General features: G+C 50.6%; 1 protein-coding gene across 13 annotated transcripts in view; it reads left to right on the top strand.

Annotated features, from left to right (window-relative positions):
- The window catches only part of EPS15L1 (epidermal growth factor receptor pathway substrate 15 like 1), a 107,185-nt gene that overhangs the window by 36,393 nt on the left and 51,681 nt on the right, over nucleotides 1-19,111 (top strand). For all 13 annotated transcript variants that reach the window (XM_028499024.2, XM_007104982.4, XM_007104978.4 and 10 more), the window contains 6 exons: nucleotides 2,186-2,311; nucleotides 5,984-6,043; nucleotides 9,909-10,142; nucleotides 14,466-14,623; nucleotides 17,010-17,166; nucleotides 17,412-17,497. In XM_028499024.2, the coding sequence (XP_028354825.1) occupies nucleotides 2,186-2,311; nucleotides 5,984-6,043; nucleotides 9,909-10,142; nucleotides 14,466-14,623; nucleotides 17,010-17,166; nucleotides 17,412-17,497 (821 nt within the window). The remainder of the gene's footprint in view (nucleotides 1-2,185; nucleotides 2,312-5,983; nucleotides 6,044-9,908; nucleotides 10,143-14,465; nucleotides 14,624-17,009; nucleotides 17,167-17,411; nucleotides 17,498-19,111) is intronic.

The raw sequence follows: 19,111 nt of genomic DNA, 5'->3' as shown, positions 1-19,111 counted from the left end.
GGGCCCAGCCGCTCCGCGGCACGCGGGATCCTTCCGGACCGGGGGCGCGAACCCGGTTCCCCTGCATCGGCAGGCGGACGCGCAACCACTGCGCCACCAGGGAAGCCCTCTTTTTTTTAAATGCATGCTTTTCTAATTCTTGGTGGTGTTATTCCCATTTTTTAAAAAATTAAATTTATTTATTTTTGGCTGCATTGGGTCTTCCTTGCTGCACGTGGGCTTTCTCTAGTTGCGGTGAGCGGGGGCTACTCTTCGTTGTGGTGCGCGGGCTTCTCATTGTGGTGGCTTCTGTTGTTGTGGAGCATGGGCTTTAGGCAGGTGGGTTTCAGTAGTTGTGGCACGCGGGCTCAGTAGTTGTGGCACACGGGCTTAGTCGTGCGGTGAGCGGGGGCTACTCTTCGTTGTGGTGCGCGGGCTTCTCATTGTGGTGGCTTCTGTTGTTGTGGAGCATGGGCTTTAGGCAGGTGGGTTTCAGTAGTTGTGGCACACGGGCTCAGTAGTTGTGGCACACGGGCTTAGTCGCTCCGTGGCGTGTGGGATCTTTCCCGGACCAGGGCTCAAACCCACGTCCCCTGCATTGGCAGGCGGACTCTCAACCACTGCGCCACCAGGGAAGCCCTATGTTGTTGCTTTTAAGATTCTCTCTTTATCTTTAATTTTTGCCATTTTACTTATGATGTCTTGGTGTGGACCTCTTTGGATTCATCTTATTTGGAACTTTCTGTGCTTCCTGTACCTGGACATCTGTTTTCTTCCCCAGGTTACGGAAATTTTCAGCTATTTCTTGAAATAAGCTCACTGTCCCTTTCTCTCTCTCTCCTTCTGGGACCCTTATGATGTGAATGTTAGTATGCTTGAAGTTGTCCTAGAGGTCCATCTTAACCATTTTTAAGTGTATAGTTCAGTAGTGTTAGACACATTCACGTTGTTGTGTAACCATCACCATTGTCCATCTCTAGAACGTTTTCATCTTGCAGAATAAAACTCTGTCTCCATTCCCCCTCCCCCAACCCTTGGCACCCACCATGCTGCTTTCCGTCTATCAATCTGAGTACTTTAGGGACCTCATGTAAGTGGAGTCATAGAGCATTTATCTTTTTGTAACTGACTTATTTCATTCTGTGTAATGTTTTTAAGGTTCATCCATATTGTAGCATGCATCAGTGTTTTATTCCTTTTAATGGCTGAATAATGTTCCATTGTATGGATGGACCATTTTGTTTATCCATTGTTCCATTGATGGACACTGGTCGAGAGTATTTTCCTAGGGCTTCCAGTGGTTCCAGCTTGTGGTCAGAGTGGTGAGAGGTTTGCCATATCCTCACTTCCCCTTGCCACAGGCTTTATTTCCATAGGAGGGCAGACTGGAGGCCCCTGCCCAGACCCTCCTCACTGACAGCTCCCTTTACATGCTGCCCGCATTTTGTATTTCAGAATGGTAGAGGCTGCTATTCTGCATTGCAAACCCTGCCCAGCCCTTCACTCTGTTCCTGAGGAGCTTTATTATTTATTTATTTTTTATTGTCAGACACAGAGGACTTCTTATGCTTAAAGTTGATTTTGATAATTAGTTGCTTACATCTTTGGTTTATTTTTATATTTGGTTCTTTAGTTGTTTAAGTTCTATGGATTGATATCCAGATTTAGTTCTTCATTCTTTCATCTTTCTCATCCTAGTGGGCTAGGAGGTAGGTAGGAATGACCTTGGTCTCCCAGGCATCCCCTGTGGCAGAGAGTGAAGCCCAGCTCCTCTCTCCCCTGTTGACCTTGGCCACCAGATCCATAGTCACCAGAGGGCTGTATCCTTCTGGGTAGAGTTCACTCTGGAAGTGCAGTAGGACAGTCCTGTACTCTTAGGTGAGCCCAGTGCTGTGTCCTTGCCCATTTTCTTTTTTTTTTTTTTTTTTGTGGTATGCGGGCCTCCCTCTGTTGTGGCCTCTCCCGTTGCGGAGCACAGGCTCCGGACGCGCAGGCCCAGCGGCCATGGCTCACGGGCCCAGCCGCTCCGCGGCATGCGGGATCCTCCCAGACCAGGGCGCGAACCCGGTTCCCCTGCATCGGCAGGCGGACGCGCAACCACTGTGCCACCAGGGAAGCCCCCTTGCCCATTTTCAATCAGCTTCAGGCCAGGGCTCATTTTGGACTCACACTTTTTCACTCACTCAGGCTGTTTCTTTCCAACTAGGTAGAAGAAAAGGCAAAATTTGATGGAATTTTTGAAAGCCTCTTACCCATCAGTGGTTTGCTTTCTGGAGACAAAGTCAAGCCAGTCCTCATGAACTCAAAGCTCCCTCTTGATGTCCTGGGCAGGGTAAGTGGTTCTCTCACACTGGGCACTGCTGCTGAATCCAGTCAGCCCCATGCTCACCCCCGACGGACACTTTGAGGCTTTGCTGCACGGCCATGCAATATCAGGTTTCATAAGAGCCGACATAGGTGAAGCAATTGCTGCAGTTGGGCTGGCTTGGGGCCTCAAGGGTGCAGCTCACAGAGGCTCCCCAGCACACGTGGGGAGCAGCCTGAGAAGTGTACTCACTACCCAGGGCTAGGGGCAGGCGGAGCTGGGACTCAAACCCAGACTGTGATTTCCCCCTCTGCATTGTGCTTCTAGGGGAGGAGTATGGGCATATATGTCTGTATTTCTTTATTTCTTTTCTATTCTTAATTTTTTTTTCCTTCCTATGAACCTAAGGTAAAGGTACTTTCAATTCTGTTACAAGTTTAGATAAAATTTTATACATTCCTCCCCTTTTTATTAAAAAAATAAAAGCCTCAGTTTTGTTCCTATTAAATACAAGTTTTTTAGATACAGGTTTCTAAACCAGACTGTTTTCCTGCTAATGAGGTTTGCGTTATGGCCCCTCATGTTTGCTCTGTGCACAAAGCCCAGTTCTGCATGGCTATCTCTGTGCTGAGTTTCCCGCTCTGGGTCGAGAGGGGATGGATGTTGTCATCTCTCTGGATGGAATTGCTGATGTGGCAGCTGCAGACGTAGAGCAGGAGGGTGGAGCATGGTCCCTGCTGCCCCAGGCCACACCTGTGGGTCTGGCTCATGACATTTGATAGAACCATGGGGAAATTGTGCAAAACCATGTGCAAATTCCTACCCACTTGGATTCACCTAATAATTTTCCTGTTTGAATATCACTTTTGCAGCTACTGGCCCATTTGATAGGACCCAGATAGGACTTTGTTTTGAAATGAGGTCACTAAGAAAGGGGATCTCACAGTTCCATTTGTCTTCTTTTTGGCTGTGGTGTGGTGTAGACGGAGGCCTATGATGGGGACCCACGCTGATCACCAGTGGTCTTTATGAGGCAGGATGGGGTGATCCGCTCCTGCACAGCGTGACAGTTCTTCAAAATACCTGACAGTTGGGTGTAATAATGTTGTAGAGCCAAATCCTGAACACGACAAAAGAGATCAACAGAGGTGGAGTGTGCTTTATTAGAGAGGGAGCTATGTCTAGGAAGGGTGGGTTCTGCAGATCTTCTACCTTGGCTCCGGGTCTTGTCCACAGGGGTCGTCACTTCTCATCTACTCCTCTCTCCTCTCCCTCCCTCCAAGCATCAACCCACATGTGCACCCGTCCATGCCTGCATGCATCCGTATGCATGCATCCATGTCCATGCACCCATCCACGCGTGCATGCATCCACATTCACGCACCCATCCATGCATGCGTGCATCCACGCCCATGCATGCATCCGTGTCCATGCACCCATCCATCTGTGCATGTATGCATCAGTGCACTCAGGCATCCATCCTTGCATCTGTGCACACACTCATTCACCTGTGCATCCCTGCACCCATGCATTATGCATCCATTTAGTCATTCAGAAGCATTTTTCGGAGTCTGCTCTGGGCCAGCTTTGTACTGAGCACTGGGAAGATGGGGATGAAATTAAATACAGTCCAGGAGATCAAATAAATAAGTAATAGTTAAGACCTTAGTATTTATTGAGGACTTAGTATGTGCTAGATCCTATTCTAGCTCTTTGCAGGAATGAAGTCACCAAGTACTTGCAACTACTTTGTTATGGATGGTGTCACTTCCGTTTTCCATGTGAGGAAATGGGGGTCCTTCAGAGTGGCTGGTTAGTCGCTCAGGGTTGCATGGAGAAGGGAATGAGGTCCTGGTGGTCCCCAGAGCCTGCGCTCTTCCCTGGTGCTCCCCACCCCCCCCAACCATTCCCTCCCTGATAATCACGGTTCTGCTTACTGGGGACAGTGGTAGAGGGGGAGGTTCCTGACCCGCCAGAGCAGAGGGGTACAGGGCAGGCAGGGAAGGCTGCCTAGAGTAGGTGCCACTGGGTTATAGCCTTTAGAGGGAAGGAACAGGTGGCAGATGACGGGTTGAGAAGGCCGGGCACAAGACAGCATGAGCAGAGGCAGCCTGGCACGCTGAGTACGGCTGATATTCTCACCAGGCAGTTCTACCCCCGGGGGGTGTTGAGCAGTATCTGGAGACATTTTTGGTTGGGTGTTACTGATATCAGGTAGGTTGAGGCCATGGTTGCTTCTCAGTATCCTATAATGCACAGGATGTCCCACCACAGAGATGATCTGGCCCCGAATATCAGTGGTGCTGCGGCAGGGGAGGACTGTGGAGTCAGGAAGGCCTGTATATGCCGTATTTTTGGGAACATTACTCTTCTGAGCTTCTGCTTCTTAAATTGAGACCAAAGATATAAAACACTCAGCCCAGTGCCAGACACCTTTAAAAGGGCATCCATATGTTTGAGGGGACTGCGAACAATTTGAAGTCCCTAGAGATCAAGGTGGAGTCCCAGGAGACTGGGCTGGGGTTGAGGGACCAGCTAAGGGCACAGTGGTCTCCATGTGCACAGGGACTGGATGCCGTCAGCAGGGTGAGGTGGGGTGAGAGTGCATTCTAGAGCAGGTCCTGTGGTTACCCTGGGTACAGGACTAGAGGCAGGGAGGCCAGCTGGAAGCTCTGGCCTCTGTGAAGTGTTGGAGAGGCCCAAGCCAAGGACACAGCAGCAGGGGGAGAAGAGGAGGGTCCACATGTGAGAAACATCCCTGGGCTGAAGATCCTAGTGATTGATTGGGGGGCGGGTACCAGCATATGTAGCATCACGGATGGACCCTGGGCTTCTGCCTGGCTCTGGGCACTGGTGCCATGTGCAGCACTGTCCAAGTCAGACAGGCCGCTGGTCCTGGAGGGCTGACTTGGGTCAGGAAGCTAGTGCCTTGGTTGTACTTTAGAAAACCCAGCACACAGCCTTTGATCCATGCCTGCCTTGTCTTTCAGGATGCTAGGTCGGCCTGGCATATTTTGTGGCATCTTTCTCACCATCCACTGATAGGGGAGAGGAGACAAGATCCCACAGACCTACTCAAATGCATTCCCGTGGCCCTGCCGTGAATGGGGGCAGGGGCTAGGTGTGTGTGTGTGTGTGTGTGTGTGTGTGTGTGTGTGTGCGCGCGCGCGCGCGCCGTGGCCCTGCCGTGAATGGGGGCAGGGGCTGGGGTGTGTGTGTGTGTGTGTGTGTGTGTGTGTGTGTGTGTGTGTGTGTGTGTGTGTGTGTGTGTGTGTGTGTGTGTGCGCGCGCGCGCCGTGTGGCCCTGCCGTGAATGGGGGCTGGGGTGTGTGTGTGTGTGTGTGTGTGTGTGTCAGTGGGGGCGGGAAGGCGGGCTTGTGTTCAGAGCAACACCTGCACCAAAACCAAAGAATCTAAAAATCAGGGTGGACATGATTATAATCATGATCATTTGTTAGAGAAAATGAATGTTAATATGGTGGGAAGGATCTTGGAATTGACAGTACTTCATTGGATGATGGTCTTTCAGAGAACCTACAGACTGGTTCTTAAATGCATTTTGATTGCCTTGTCTTAACCCTGGTGTGCAGTCAAAATCTGAGTTCTGGTAGGCACGCGTGCTGCCACACAGGCCCTTCCTCCCAGCAGTAACCCTTGGTACCGCCCCCCGCTAAGCCTTGCTGCTCTGTTCCCTTACAGGTCTGGGACCTCAGTGACATCGACAAGGATGGGCACCTGGACAGAGATGAGTTTGCTGTGGTAGGCCCCTGCTGTGACTCTCTTTTCCCACTGCTGAGGAAGCAGATGTGCCGCTCATGTGGGGGTTTCTTGTTTAATTTTTTAAATGTTTATTTTGACATAATTTGGGTGTAATTTGACAGAATTCTTTTGAATCTTCACTCAGATTCCCCAGTGTTGCTGTTTTACTACACTGTTTTATCCTTCTCCCTCTCTCCCTCTGTTTCTCTCCCCTTCCCTCTCTCCTTCTCATTTGCGTATGAATGTATACATGGATATGTATGCACAATTAATTTTCCCTTGGAACCATTTTGAAGTAAGTTTCAGACATGGGCCTTTTCATCCTAAAATACTTCGGTGTCTATATCCCCAAACCAGAGAATTCTCTTACATAACTGCTGTCCAATTCAAAATCAGGAAATTGACATTGTCTAATTTATTACAGTATCTATTATGATAGGTTATATCATATGTTATATATTACTATATCTATTATTGTATTAATCTATTATCTAAGGATATTATTCACATTTTGCCAGTTGTTCCCAAAATGTCCTTTATAGTGAAAGAAACTACAGCCTCGTGTTCTTATAATCTAGATCAGCTCCTGCATCTGTCTTTGTGTCTCGTGGCCATGTGGGCATTTTTAAGGCCAGTGGTTTGTAGTGTCTCCCTCGGTGCAGGGTTGTCTGCTGTTTCCTGATGATGATCCAGGCCATGCACTTTTGTGTGGCAGGTCCCCACCAAGGTGATGCTTGTTCTCCCCAGGGCACATGACATCGATAGGACATGTGATGTCTTATTACATGTCTTACTACCTTGATGTCAACCTTGACCCGACCTTGATCAAGGTCGGGGTGGAGGCTTCAGGATTCTCTCTTTTCCTTTGTGCTCAATCTTTCATGAGAGACACGTGGAGACTGGATACCCTCTTACCCCTACAACTCTCACCCGCTAGTTCTTGCATCCTCCCAGGAGTCTCACCTGAATCAGTCAGGTTTCTGGTAGTTGTCAGATAATGATTTTCTATTTCTGTCATTCCTTGCACATTTTCTAGCTGGCCTTCTACTGTAAGGAACTTGTTCATATCAGAGTGGACTTATGGATGTGTCCTCTGTTCCATGGTTTATAGTCCTTTACTGGCATGATTTATTTTGCCCAGTGGGAGTTCCTCCCAGCTGACTCCTTTGTCATTTGTTCACATCATATCATTCTTGAGTACTTGCTTCCTTTTGGCATGATAGGATTTTCCTGGCTCTTCCTGTACATCCCCTCTCTCAGCTCCATCATCAGCCATTTTTCCAGGGACCTCCAGTTCCTTATAGTAGAGAATGGTATTAGAAACCAGGATCTGGGCACCGGGGTGCTCAGTGCCCCTGGGATGCCACTGCTTCCAGGCCTTCTCAGCAGACAGAGCTGGGAAGTAGGTGTATGTGTAGACATGCCCACCAGGTGCCCTAGCAGCCTGCCATCTACTTCCACGTCTGCTTCTGTTCATGCCAGAGCCCTGACACTCCCACCCTCTTCTCCTTTTAGCAGCAGTGCTAGATCTATGTGAGGATTGGGGCTTTTGTGTCCTATGGGCTGCTTTCCCATTCAGCTGCCCTCCTTCCACACCCCTGTAGCTCCCCATTCACCTCTCCCAGCTGCCTGCTGCGCTGACTTTGCCTGGCTCTCGCCTCCCCACCCTGGGCCCATGTCATTCTGTCCCTCTTTTTCTTTCTCCCTTCCCCTATCCTTACTCACATCTTTGATCTTTCTCTCCCGTTCATGAGATTTATTCACTCATCTCATTCCGTTAAATCTCAAAGTAGAATAAAGTAGCCCCTTGTAGTTAAGGACAATGCTCTAATAAATAGTAATTAAGTTCAAGCAAAAAAAAAAGCTGGGTATTCCTAAGTAATAGAAAATGATGAACTATATCAATATCCCTAAGATACATCTTCTGTTTTAGGAATTTTAAATGTCTTTAAAATGTGATTTTACAACATACAAATGAATGAAAGCTTATTATTATCTTACTATACTATGGTGTAAAGCCTTTGAGATTTTAAGCTTCTAGGTTAAATTTAAACCATTTGTCAAGGAAATTATAAATTTCTCTTACAATTCCACTCATAATCCCATAACACCCCGTAGTACTCAGTTGTGTTTTTTTCCCCCACACATCGACTCTGTTTTGCCTTTTTTACTTTGAGCATTTTCCATGTTTCTCCATCATCCTGTTCTTTTCACTAGCTGTCCATTATTATTTTTTTTAGTGTGGTAAAATACGCATAACAAAATTTACTGCATAACAAAATTTACCATCATAACCATTTTTATTTAGTTTTAAAAATATGTATTTATTTATTTGGCTGTGCCGGGTCTTAGTTGTGGCACGTGGGATCTTCACTGCCGCGTGTGGGATCTTCACTGCCGCGTGTGGGATCTTCGTTGAGTCCTGTGAGATCCTTTTAGTTGCAGCATGTGGGATCTAATTCCCTGACCAGGGATTGAACCCCGGCCCACTGCATTGGGAGCATGGAGTCTTAACCACTGGACCACCGGGGAAGTCCCATCATAACCATTTTTAAGTGTACGGTTCAGTGGTATTAATACATTCACATGGTTGTGCAACCATCACCACCATCCATCCCCAGAACTCTTTTTACCTTGCAAAACTAAACCTCCGTCCCCATGAAACATTAACTCCCCATCCGCCCCCACCAAGCCCCTCATTATTTGTTTTTATATTTCTTATGACGGCACTTGACTTCAGGTGTTAGTTAGTATCATTGAACTGCCTTTGGGGTGGTCCCCAGGAACGGGGTGATTGGCCTGGAGTGAACCCAGGAACACGCCTCTCTCCTCACAGCCTCATGAGCCCTGAATTTCTACTTTTGTTTTTATCATTTCTCATCATTTCAGCCAAGATTTATGTTCTTTTATAAGTGGGTCTTAGAGTTGTGTCATTTTGTGTTTCTTTTCATCACTAGCTGAGTTTGACATTTAGTACAGTTTTTAAGTGACTGTAAATTTTTACCTGTGTTAAAGATCTGTTGGTAGCAACTTAAAGACTAGTTTGAAGTGGGGGGGGGATGCGGTAGTAATTTTGGTTTTGTTTTGTTACTTCTTTTTTTTTTTTTTTTTTTTTTTTTTTTTTTTTTTTTTTTTTTTTTTGTGCTAGGCGGGCCTCTCACTGTTGTGGCCTGGCTCACGGGCCCAGCCGCCCCGCGGCATGTGGGATCTTCCCGGACCGGGGCACGAACCCGCGTCCCCTGCATCAGCAGGCGGACTCTCAACCACTGCGCCACCAGGGAAGCCCTGTTTTGTTACTTTTTAAAACAGACTTTTCAATCCTTGTTTTAGACAAAGTTTATTTTCCCCTGCCTATCTTGAGCAGGAGAGCCACCTGTCCATCCTTAGCACACACACCCTTTTGGGTAGTTTTCTGTCTCCTGAATATCTTGAAGTACATGGAGCTCTCATGGTGTGTCTTTTTTCCCCTTCCAGTTTTCTTGAGATGTAATTGACAGACAGCACTATATAGGTTTAAGGTGTACTATCACGGTGAGTCTGTAGACTTCCACTTTCCAGTACTTTGAAAGTCGTCAGACCTGGAGACAGTGACCTTGCTGTGTGGCGAAGGGACATGTGTGGAGTCTGGCATGATTGTATTCCTTTTGTACTCATTTCAGTCTCGCACGATTAAACAGATGTCTTAGAAAATTATGCATTGGCGGTGTAGCTCATCAGAAAGGTTTATTTTTCCTGTGTTCCATTTGGAAGCAACCTCAAAAAGAGCAGCCTTCATCACATCACCGCAGCCCCTGAAAGAGCTGCCCTCTGCCCACCCTGGCCCTGGGCCTTGCTACCTGAATGCCGTTCTCTTTTGTGTTCACAGGCCATGCACTTGGTGTACCGAGCCCTTGAGAAGGAGCCTGTGCCCTCTTCCCTGCCCCCATCCCTCATCCCACCGTCCAAGAGGAAGAAGACGGTGTTCCCGGGAGCTGTGCCCGTCCTGCCTGCCAGCCCCCCACCGAAAGACAGCCTCCGCTCCACGCCTTCCCACGGCAGCGTCAGCAGCCTGAACAGCACTGGAAGCCTGTCTCCCAAGCACAGTATCAAGCAAACACAGGTATGGTGCCCTCTGCATGCGTGGGCACGTCTCCGAGCAGCTGTTTGCACTGCTGTGTAGAGTCCCAGCAAGATGTTTCTCAGCAGCAAGTAGTTCGTGACCCAAGAAGGGTAAAGTCTGTGATTAAATTAAATCTTTACAATAGGTGTCTTAGTCCTCTCTGGCTGCTGTAACAATGCTGTAGACTGGGTGGCTTCTAAACAACTGATATTTATTTCTCACAGTTCTGGAAGCTGGAAGTCCAAGATTGAGGTGCCGACAGATTTGGTGTTTGGTGGGGCAATTCCTGGTTCACAGGTGTCCGTCCTCTTGCTGGGTTCTCACATGGTGGAAGGGCCATGGAAGCTTTCTGGGGTCCCTTTTTTTTTTTTTTTTTTTTTTGCAGTACGCGGACCTCTCACTGTTGTGGCCTCTCCTGTTGCGGGGCATAGGCTCCGAACGCACAGGCTCAGCGGCCATGGCTCATGGGCCTAGCCGCTCCGCGGCATGTGGGATCTTCCAGGACCGGGGCACGAACCCGTGTCCCCTGCATCGGCAGGCGGACTCTCAACCACTGCGCCACCAGGGAAGCCCTGGGGTCCCTTTTATAAGGGCACTAATCCCATTTGTGAGGGCTCTGTCCTCACGACCTAATCACCTCCCAAAGGCCCCACTTCCTAATACCATCACAATGGGGCTTAGGACTTCCAGCGTATGAATTGAGGGGAGGGGGGGGACACAAACATTCAGACCATAGCAACAGGGATTCAGAATTAAGTTTCTCATTCACTTACACATAAATACCGCCTTTCCCCAAGCACACCCAGCACTACTCACCCCTCTGCCCCTCCTGCCTCAGGCAGACCTTCTGCTGGGAGGGCGCGTCCCCAGATTGCATACTGAGGAACCTGGCGTTGTGAGGCCTCTGCTCACGGGGCACCTCATCTGGGGAGCCTGGTGTGACCACACCCCGGACCAGCCACCCTCTACCTGCTCTCTTCTAGACTTCCCACAGCTGGCCTGTTATGCAGTTAATTATGTATCATCTGTCCAGTTCCCCCCCAACCCCCCACCATTAGCTTCATGAGAGCTGAGTTCGTTCTTGGTTATAATCTCAGCATCTAGAAGAATCTCTGGTACTCTGATGCTCATTAAAAATATGTTGAGTAATCAGGTAATTAAGGGAGGTATCCATCTCGTGTTAGGAAGACAGGAGGGGGCTCCAGCTCTCCATGTGGCAGTATCTTATATGTCAAAAAAGACGTTTCTTGTTCTGGAAAAGGCAGCATCATAATGGGCTCTTTATAAAAGGGCACCTTGGAGATTGTCTAAAACGTGCAAGGATGTGAGTTACATCTGGAATCATGCATTGCATTCTGCCTCATTGTGGTTTCAAAGGCAAAGCAATGACCTGTGACAAGAAGTCCAGCCAGCACCCCTTGTAAGTTTGGAATATGATAAAAATGAAAACGAGAAAGGCATAATGAGACAGTGATTTCTCTTGATAGTGACATAAAGTTAAATATTCGACTTGCAAGGCTCATTTTCAAGGAACTTATCATATCCTAGAGTAAAAAAAAGATCAGAGAGCGTCGATGAGGCTTGGTCATAGGGGCTAACACAACTCCCCTCACCGCTCCGGCCAGTTGGAGAGGCGTGGCCTCCGGTTGGTGAGTTGTATGCGGCTCTCTGTGAAGGAACCCAGCCCCAGATGGCCCAGCCTGGGCACCTTTACCAGCTCACCAGCCGTGCCCGGCACTTCCTGGGGGTGCTGGAGTGACTGTGCGATGGGCCCCTGCCCTCTGTGGGGAGACAGACAATAAGCAAATTGGTAAACTAAGGAATGTCCACCAGTTGTGAGAAAGCAGAGCAGGGCCTGGCCTGGAAGTGTCGGGGTGAGGAGGGGGGCGTGCTCCCGCAGGTGGGGCCAGCTGGCAGGCTACCACTGCTGCGGTGACATCTGAGCTAACACCTGAATGATAAGAAGCCATCTGAGGACTAGTGCATGGCAAGGCTCCGAAGTGGAAACACTCCATGTGTCCTTGAAACAGGAAAAAGGCTGAGGCAGGGTGAGCCAGGGGATGGTGAGATGGAGTCGGAGAAGCGGGGCTGAGGCCAGCTACTTAGACCTACACGAGCTGCTGTTTTTTCAAGACCCAACACCTTGAGTCTGCAGAATTCTTGCCGAAAGCTCTTAAGTACCATAGGTTAGGCTAGATGGGGTATGTTTTACTGACAAGTAAGCATGCAGGGCTGAAGTTGTTGTTGGGTGCAGGCCAGCCAGCCTCATAATACCACCCCCTGGTGATCTGGCAGCTCTCCCCAGATCCCAGGAGTATGCTGCTGACCCCCCTGACTAGACCAGTTGTACTAGTGGCCGCTATTGGGGGTCACAAGTGGGAATGTCTGTGTCCCCTTGGAAGAGGGGCAGCTGGTGGAATCTCAGACATGAGAACGGGCATTTCTGTGGACCCACAAGTTCCATGCTTTCCCCTCCCCCACTTTCCTCATCCCCAGGGCAGCAACACCCTACCTGGGGCCCCCAGAGGGCCGCCCAGTCCAGCTCTCATGGCCATATGTGAGGGGAATCCCCTTCCAGCCACCAGGGTCTGTTCCCATTGACTGGAGGCCTGCAGCTGCTAAGCTGACCTTAAACCCAGCACTTTCCAGGAGACCCAGCTCCAAGGGGAAGGTTGTTCAGTGTTGGATTTTTAGCCAAGTAGGCATCGGATTCTTGCTGCTGACATACCCTGAGACCCCCAGAAATGAGGCAGCAAGTTCATTGTGTTTGCGCAACGAATGTCTGGACCCTCATCATCCCAAAGGCGTGATCTGTTGGGGCCCGTGGGACCCAGAAACCAATCCCACCTCAGCTCAGCTTGTCTGACCATCGCTCCTTCTTCTGTGGGCATCTCAGTGTCAGCATATGAGCTTGTTCCAGGCTTTTGACTTAAAGACAGCAAGCCTCTTCATTAAAGCTCCTTTATGTGCATCTTTACGTCTCCTCTGAACTGTTCAATGACAGACCTGAGGTGGCTTAGAAAATTCTTGTAATGCAGCGGGTAAAACGCTATCTCAGTTCTCGCTGCCTGAGCCTTTGCAATTTGAATCTGGTCTGTAAATTCTGATGAATTTTTTTTTTTGATAAATCCTTCCTGTCCTAAATCATTCTACTCCCTACCCCAAACCCTGGGTAATGTGTTGTCCCTTTCTTGCCAGAATTGCTTTCTGGGTTCCTGGTGCTCACATCAGGATCCCACTGATTTAGATTATAAGAGAGACCTGGTCAGAAGAGCAGATGAAAGGAAACATCTCTACAAAAAGGGGCAGAGACGCTGTGAAACATGCTGTGATGGGAGCCCCAAAGGTCAGAGGTGACACACCCAGAATAAGCAATTGAAGAGGCCTGCCACCAAGTGCCTGAGGGGCCTGGATGCGTCCGAGTTGGAGGTGCTCTGGCCCTGGCGGACCCTGGCATTTGCTTTTCTTAAGTAGAACTGGAGTAGGTGGTGTAAGAGGTCACAGGTGCATGAGGTGGCCGAGCCCCAGTGCACTGAAATCACAGCAGCTCTCTGGGCTCTCAGCTTCGTCTGCCACAGCAGGGTCCTCGTGAATATGGGGTGCTCGCAGGTGGTGGGCGTGCTCCTCAGAGGCCCGGGCTCCCCCACCAGCACTACAGGGCCCTGAGTGCCCGCCTGTCATGCAGGTGCAGTTTTCACATCAGCCTCACTCACTGCCTGTCAGTGCCTTGTATGTACTGACACCTCACGGGGTCTGCTGTGTCGCAGGGAGTGGGGTCAGGGTCAAAGAAGGATGGAGCACAGAATCCTGGAACTGTGGGCGTTGAGAATGCTCCTGCCGCTGCACAGAAGGTCTGCAGGTGGAGGACAGAAGGCCAGGAAGGCTGGCATCGATTCTGGGCCGGTTCTCGGGAGACAGTCCTTCCAAAATGAGTCGTCAGGAGGGTCCTCTCTGGTACACTTGAAGCCCCCTCCTGGAAGGGGATCACTCTCCGTCGTGGAAGGCTTTCCTTCGTGTCCCAGGCAGCGGGGATGGAAGGGCTGTTGGTAGAAGGGCCTGCTGGGTCTTTACATCCCTCTCAGTACAAAGATTTCAGGGCACTGTGATGGGGTGGAAAGAGGCTCAGACTGGCCACTGGGTGAGACTGACCGACTCAGCATTAACCTCTCTGAGCCTCAGTTTCCCCTCTTACAGAACAGGGATCCTGTCTGCCCTCTTGGCTCGTGGAGGGTTTTCTGCTAAAATGAGCATGAAAACACTTTAATAGTGTGTATTCGCAGGTGATAAAAAGCTTGAGGATTAACTTCTGAAAAACCCTTTCAGCCAACAGTAAACTGGGTGGTGCCAGTGGCGGACAAGATGCGATTTGACGAGATATTCCTGAAGACCGACCTGGACCTGGACGGCTATGTGAGCGGCCAGGAGGTGAAGGAGATCTTCATGCACTCGGGCCTCACTCAGAACCTTCTAGCACACATATGGTAAGAGCAGATAGATGGACGTCTCTTCCTAAGTACAGGGGGTCTCTCTGTGTGAAAGTAACGGCTGTGGGTGGCTCACAGGCTGAGTGAGGCTTGTGCTGTGTGAAGGGCCAGAGCGGGTGAGCAGGACAGGAGGGAGCGGTAGTCAGGGCTGAGTGTAAATACCTGTACCCTGTATTCTGTGCACGTCAGTTCACCCTCCTCCAGCAGGAAGGTCTCCTGGTTTGTCCCTCCAGAGAGCTCTGGGGCAAGTTCTTGCCAGTGGTTATGCAGCCTTCAGCCCAGCCAGTGAGGGTGCAGGTGCTTGGCCCCACCCTGCTCTGGTGGGAGGGTGCAGTAAGGGCCCCAGAGGCTCCGGCAGGGGCCACCCTGGGCATCAGGGCTGTGGCCATCTCTCCTAGAGGCCCTGCCCCGTGAAGGTCAGTGACACGGCTGGTGGGAGAGGGTGAGACTGGTCTGCACCTCAGGGCTGGTCGAGGAGCCGTCTTCACCCCCTCTTTCCTCCAGGGCCGGCGGAGCGATCTTCATGGCACTGGGATGGCTCCTTTTGTAACTAGCCAGTGGTGAAAGTCGCTTCCTAGCTTTCTCAGGGGAGAAAGCGTTCCCACTTTAGAGGGCTTCATTTGGGAGTTGTAAGAAGAGAATTTCCATGTAATTCTGGAGGGGTGAACCCCTCCAAATAGAGCTGTGAAATTCACTGACTTGGGGAAATAACCATCCTTAACAGTAATTCAGAGATAGCCACGTTACAAGGTGAGGCCCCGCTGGAGAAAATGGGCTGTCCCTTCTCAAGAAGCACACGACACCTAGTCAGTCAGCAAAAGACTGTGGGAAGCCTGGCCCCTTGTGACGAGTCAGGGGCAGGCTGTATCACGCCCTTCAGATCCAGTGCCCCCTTTATCACCCTGAAATGCATGTGCACAGAATTCAAATTATACCCCAATCATAACATAGAGTAATTTATAACATGTATCTCAACCTGTAAGTGACATGACGATACCTAAATGACACAACGAAATCACAAATACGCTTGGGTTAAAACGAAAACACGCAGAAGGCGTTGCATACAGGGAAAAAAAGGCAAGGACAGAAAGAGTGAGCTCTAGAATAACCACTGGGACAGTGAAAGGACAGTCTGGGTTTGTTTGCAGGTGGCCGGGTGTGGGAGCATATCCAAAGTGGAGATAACAAGCAAAGAAGGACTGAAGGGACAAAACGAGGATGTGGGCCTGTCCTCCGCAGTGCCCAGCACTGTGCCACTCCGCGTGGTGTCAGAATAAGCACAGTAATGCTGCCCTGGGTGGACACGGACAGAGTACCCCTGCACGTGGGCCTAGGGGCCCCCGCTCCTTCAGAGACCAGGGAGCAGGGACGGGCCAGAGAGATGGGACCGCAGCCTGAGAGCTCCCGTGGGCTGGGTGTGCAGCAGGACTGGCCCTCGCCAGCAGAATCAGGAGAAATAGTTGCAGTTCGAAATGATCACACCCCGCCCTTGAACTGTGACAAGAACAAAGACATTTTAAAACCAGCCTTGAATAGAGACATTTAGAGGGATCTCCACCAGCCCTGTTCGCTCACAGTTTGGGCCTGAGTCTGTTACACGTTCCTGGCTCTTCTTCGCTCTGCATCAGGACATGGTTTCACTACTCTCTCAGTAACTACGTGCAGTGGGAACGAGACCGTGTTGAGTGGACAGAGTGAAGGGATGACATTTTTCATAGGTGTGGAGGCCTTGTCCTTGCTGCATGAGGCTTCCCTTACCGTATGGCCAGCTCTCGGTGACCACGGGTGTGGCAGAGCTTCCACACTGCCTTGCCCATGTGCCAGGATACCAGAAGGCCATGAGGGCGGGGTCACCTTAGCAGCGAGGGACTGTCCCCTGTGTAGCCATGCCTGGCTTTCCAGGCCCCGTCCCCTCATGATGACAACCCCAAATTCTGCTTGTCATCCCCATTGAAGACCAGCGGCGCAGGCCGTTCAGATAACCCAAGGCTGCAGGAACCAGCTGGGGGTCTGAGTGTGTGCACTCGGCTCCAGCTTCCATTTACACAGGAATGTGAATCGCATCCACTGCCTGCACACCATCAGAAGCCAGCTGCGTGTCTCCTGGCTGCTAACAGGGCTTCACAAGGTTCCGGCTTCTCGGCCTGTGGGTGGGGCTTGGCGGTTCTGCAATTGGGAGAAGAGCCCCCTCCTGCCCCGACGCTCTGGTGGGGGTGCTGGGACTGCTCCCCAGGAGGGGGATGTTCAGTAGAAAAGGAGCTGCAGTTGTGGCCTGTTGTTTTTATCGTTTTTGTTGTCCATTTTTTAGAAGTGTGGGTTCCGTGTACTTGGAACCGATTCTGGTGTTTGTGATGTGTAATTAGCATCCCCACATTTCTCCCAGGGCCCTGGCCGACACGAGGCAAACGGGGAAGTTAAGCAAAGACCAATTCGCGTTAGCTATGTATTTCATTCAGCAGAAGGTCAGTAAAGGCATCGACCCTCCTCAAGTCCTCTCGCCGGACATGGTCCCACCTTCAGAGAGAGGCACTCCCATCCCGGTGAGTAGCCGCTGGCCCATCCCTAACGTGTTTGCGTTGCTTCCATCAGCCCGCCACCAGGTGGCGCAGGCAGCCTGCCCAGCCTTCACTAGGGCCACTCGGGGTGTGTCTGGGCTGCCCAGATGGTTCCCAGGTTGGGGGCTGGAGACAGATGATTTTATCCCTTATTCTAAGACCTACTAGCGCATGCTGTGCGGTGAGGTCAGCTAGCCAATTTATAATTCTTTGTCTGAATTTGGTTGCAGGACAGTTCAAGTTCTCTTGGATCGGGTGAGTTTACTGGTGTGAAGGAACTTGATGATATCAGTCAAGAGATCGCCCAGTTACAAAGGTATGTTAAAGCGTCTCCTTCCCTTCAGATTCCAACCAAATCTACATCCCAGGTTGTTATGGGAAGTAGCACAGGCTTGTGAACCATGTGGCGAGTTGACCATCATGAGTTTGTTCAGCAGAAATGAAGGGACACAGATTCTCCTGAGTGTCTGAATTGACTTCGAGTACTGACAATCCTCAGTGGGAGCCGGTGTGGGCTGTGGGGTCTCAGACACATTGTTGCTAGGCGGCCCTGCCCCCCCCCGCCCCCCCGCACCTCACAAAGACCTAGACCTTGTAATTTCTGAACACATAAAGTGACTGAGTCTCAGATAGTGACACTGCTGCTTAGGAGCAACAGGTCAACTTTGAGTCTCAGGCCTTGTGTCCAGGTTTCTGTCTTCACTCCCAGCGCCCACTGCTTTGGTTTCCCCACCTGTAAACAAGGCTTTGGATGGGGTGTCTATACTCTCAGAGTGTGGCATAAAAGAATACATCTACTTCCTGTATGCCCCTGTGATCTTCTGCAAAACACCATCCTCTTACCAGTTAATTCTGGGGTAGGGCTGGGGGGTGGGGTGCAACGAGCAGAAGGGCCAAAGGCACCCAGCCCTCCACGGGAGAGGGACTGTTTCTTGACCGAAAATGAAAACATTACTTTGCCAGAGCGAGCTGGATCCCACTCACAGCTGGATGCCCCTTGGGTGTTGTAGTTTGTGTCCTTAGTGGAGCAGAGCCCTGAGAAGCAAAGGCAGGTCAGATGTCATGTGAGACTGGTTAGGTGGGTGGCTGGCTGGCCACAAAGCCTCAGCCTTGGCCGCCTGCTGAAGCCAGACCCTCTGCTTCATGCTCAGCCCAGAGGATGGCTCCCATTCTGTCACCGGCTCCCTGGGGCTGTATTTCCAAACCAGAGATCAGCACGTGCAGCTTGGCAAGGCTGAGAGGGTCTGTGAGAATGGAGGGCCAGTGTCTTAGAGCCTGGGTGGGCCTGTTGATCAGGACTGCAGGTAGAGGAGGGAGGGGACCCTGTAATGCAAGGGTTGGGGTCTTGGAAGGGACAGTGGTGTCCCAGTCAGGCTAGGGCTGCCTCTTCACAGCTGTGCAGCCTCTGGCAGCCTGGAGCATTTCCCTGTGAAGGCGAGAGGCAAGTGTGTGCAGAGCAAGAGTGTGCAGGAAGCCAGGCCTGGGTGGCTTTGAGAGTGACCTTCAGGCCTGTTGCTTGGAGGTGTGGCGATACACGCCTCTCCCCTTGACGTGACTCAGTCGTAATGGGTTGGATGTAAAGAGCATGTTGTATCGTTAGGTAGTTCTTAGACTTGTGGAAACGAACATGCAGATGCTCGTGGTTCCATGTCTGGCCCAATGTCCCAGAGGGGGCCTTACTGTCGAGCAAGGGCTGGGTTCCCAGCAGGGGAGGCAGGGTATGTTGACCACATGAGGTTTCTGATGCCGAGGCAGCCCCTTCAGGCTGCTGTAACAAACTGTCACAGACTGGGGGACTTGAACAACAGGCCCATACTTACCCCCATCGTGGAGGCTGGAAGTCGAGATAGAGGTGCAAACAGATCCAGTGTCTGATGGGGCCCATCTCCTGGTTCATAGACAGCGTCTTCTCGCCATGTTCTCAGAGGGC

Source organism: Physeter macrocephalus, chromosome 2 (genome assembly GCF_002837175.3).
Source record: "Physeter macrocephalus isolate SW-GA chromosome 2, ASM283717v5, whole genome shotgun sequence".
Lineage (NCBI taxonomy): Eukaryota > Metazoa > Chordata > Mammalia > Artiodactyla > Physeteridae > Physeter > Physeter macrocephalus.
This window is presented reverse-complemented; position numbering and strand designations above follow the sequence as displayed.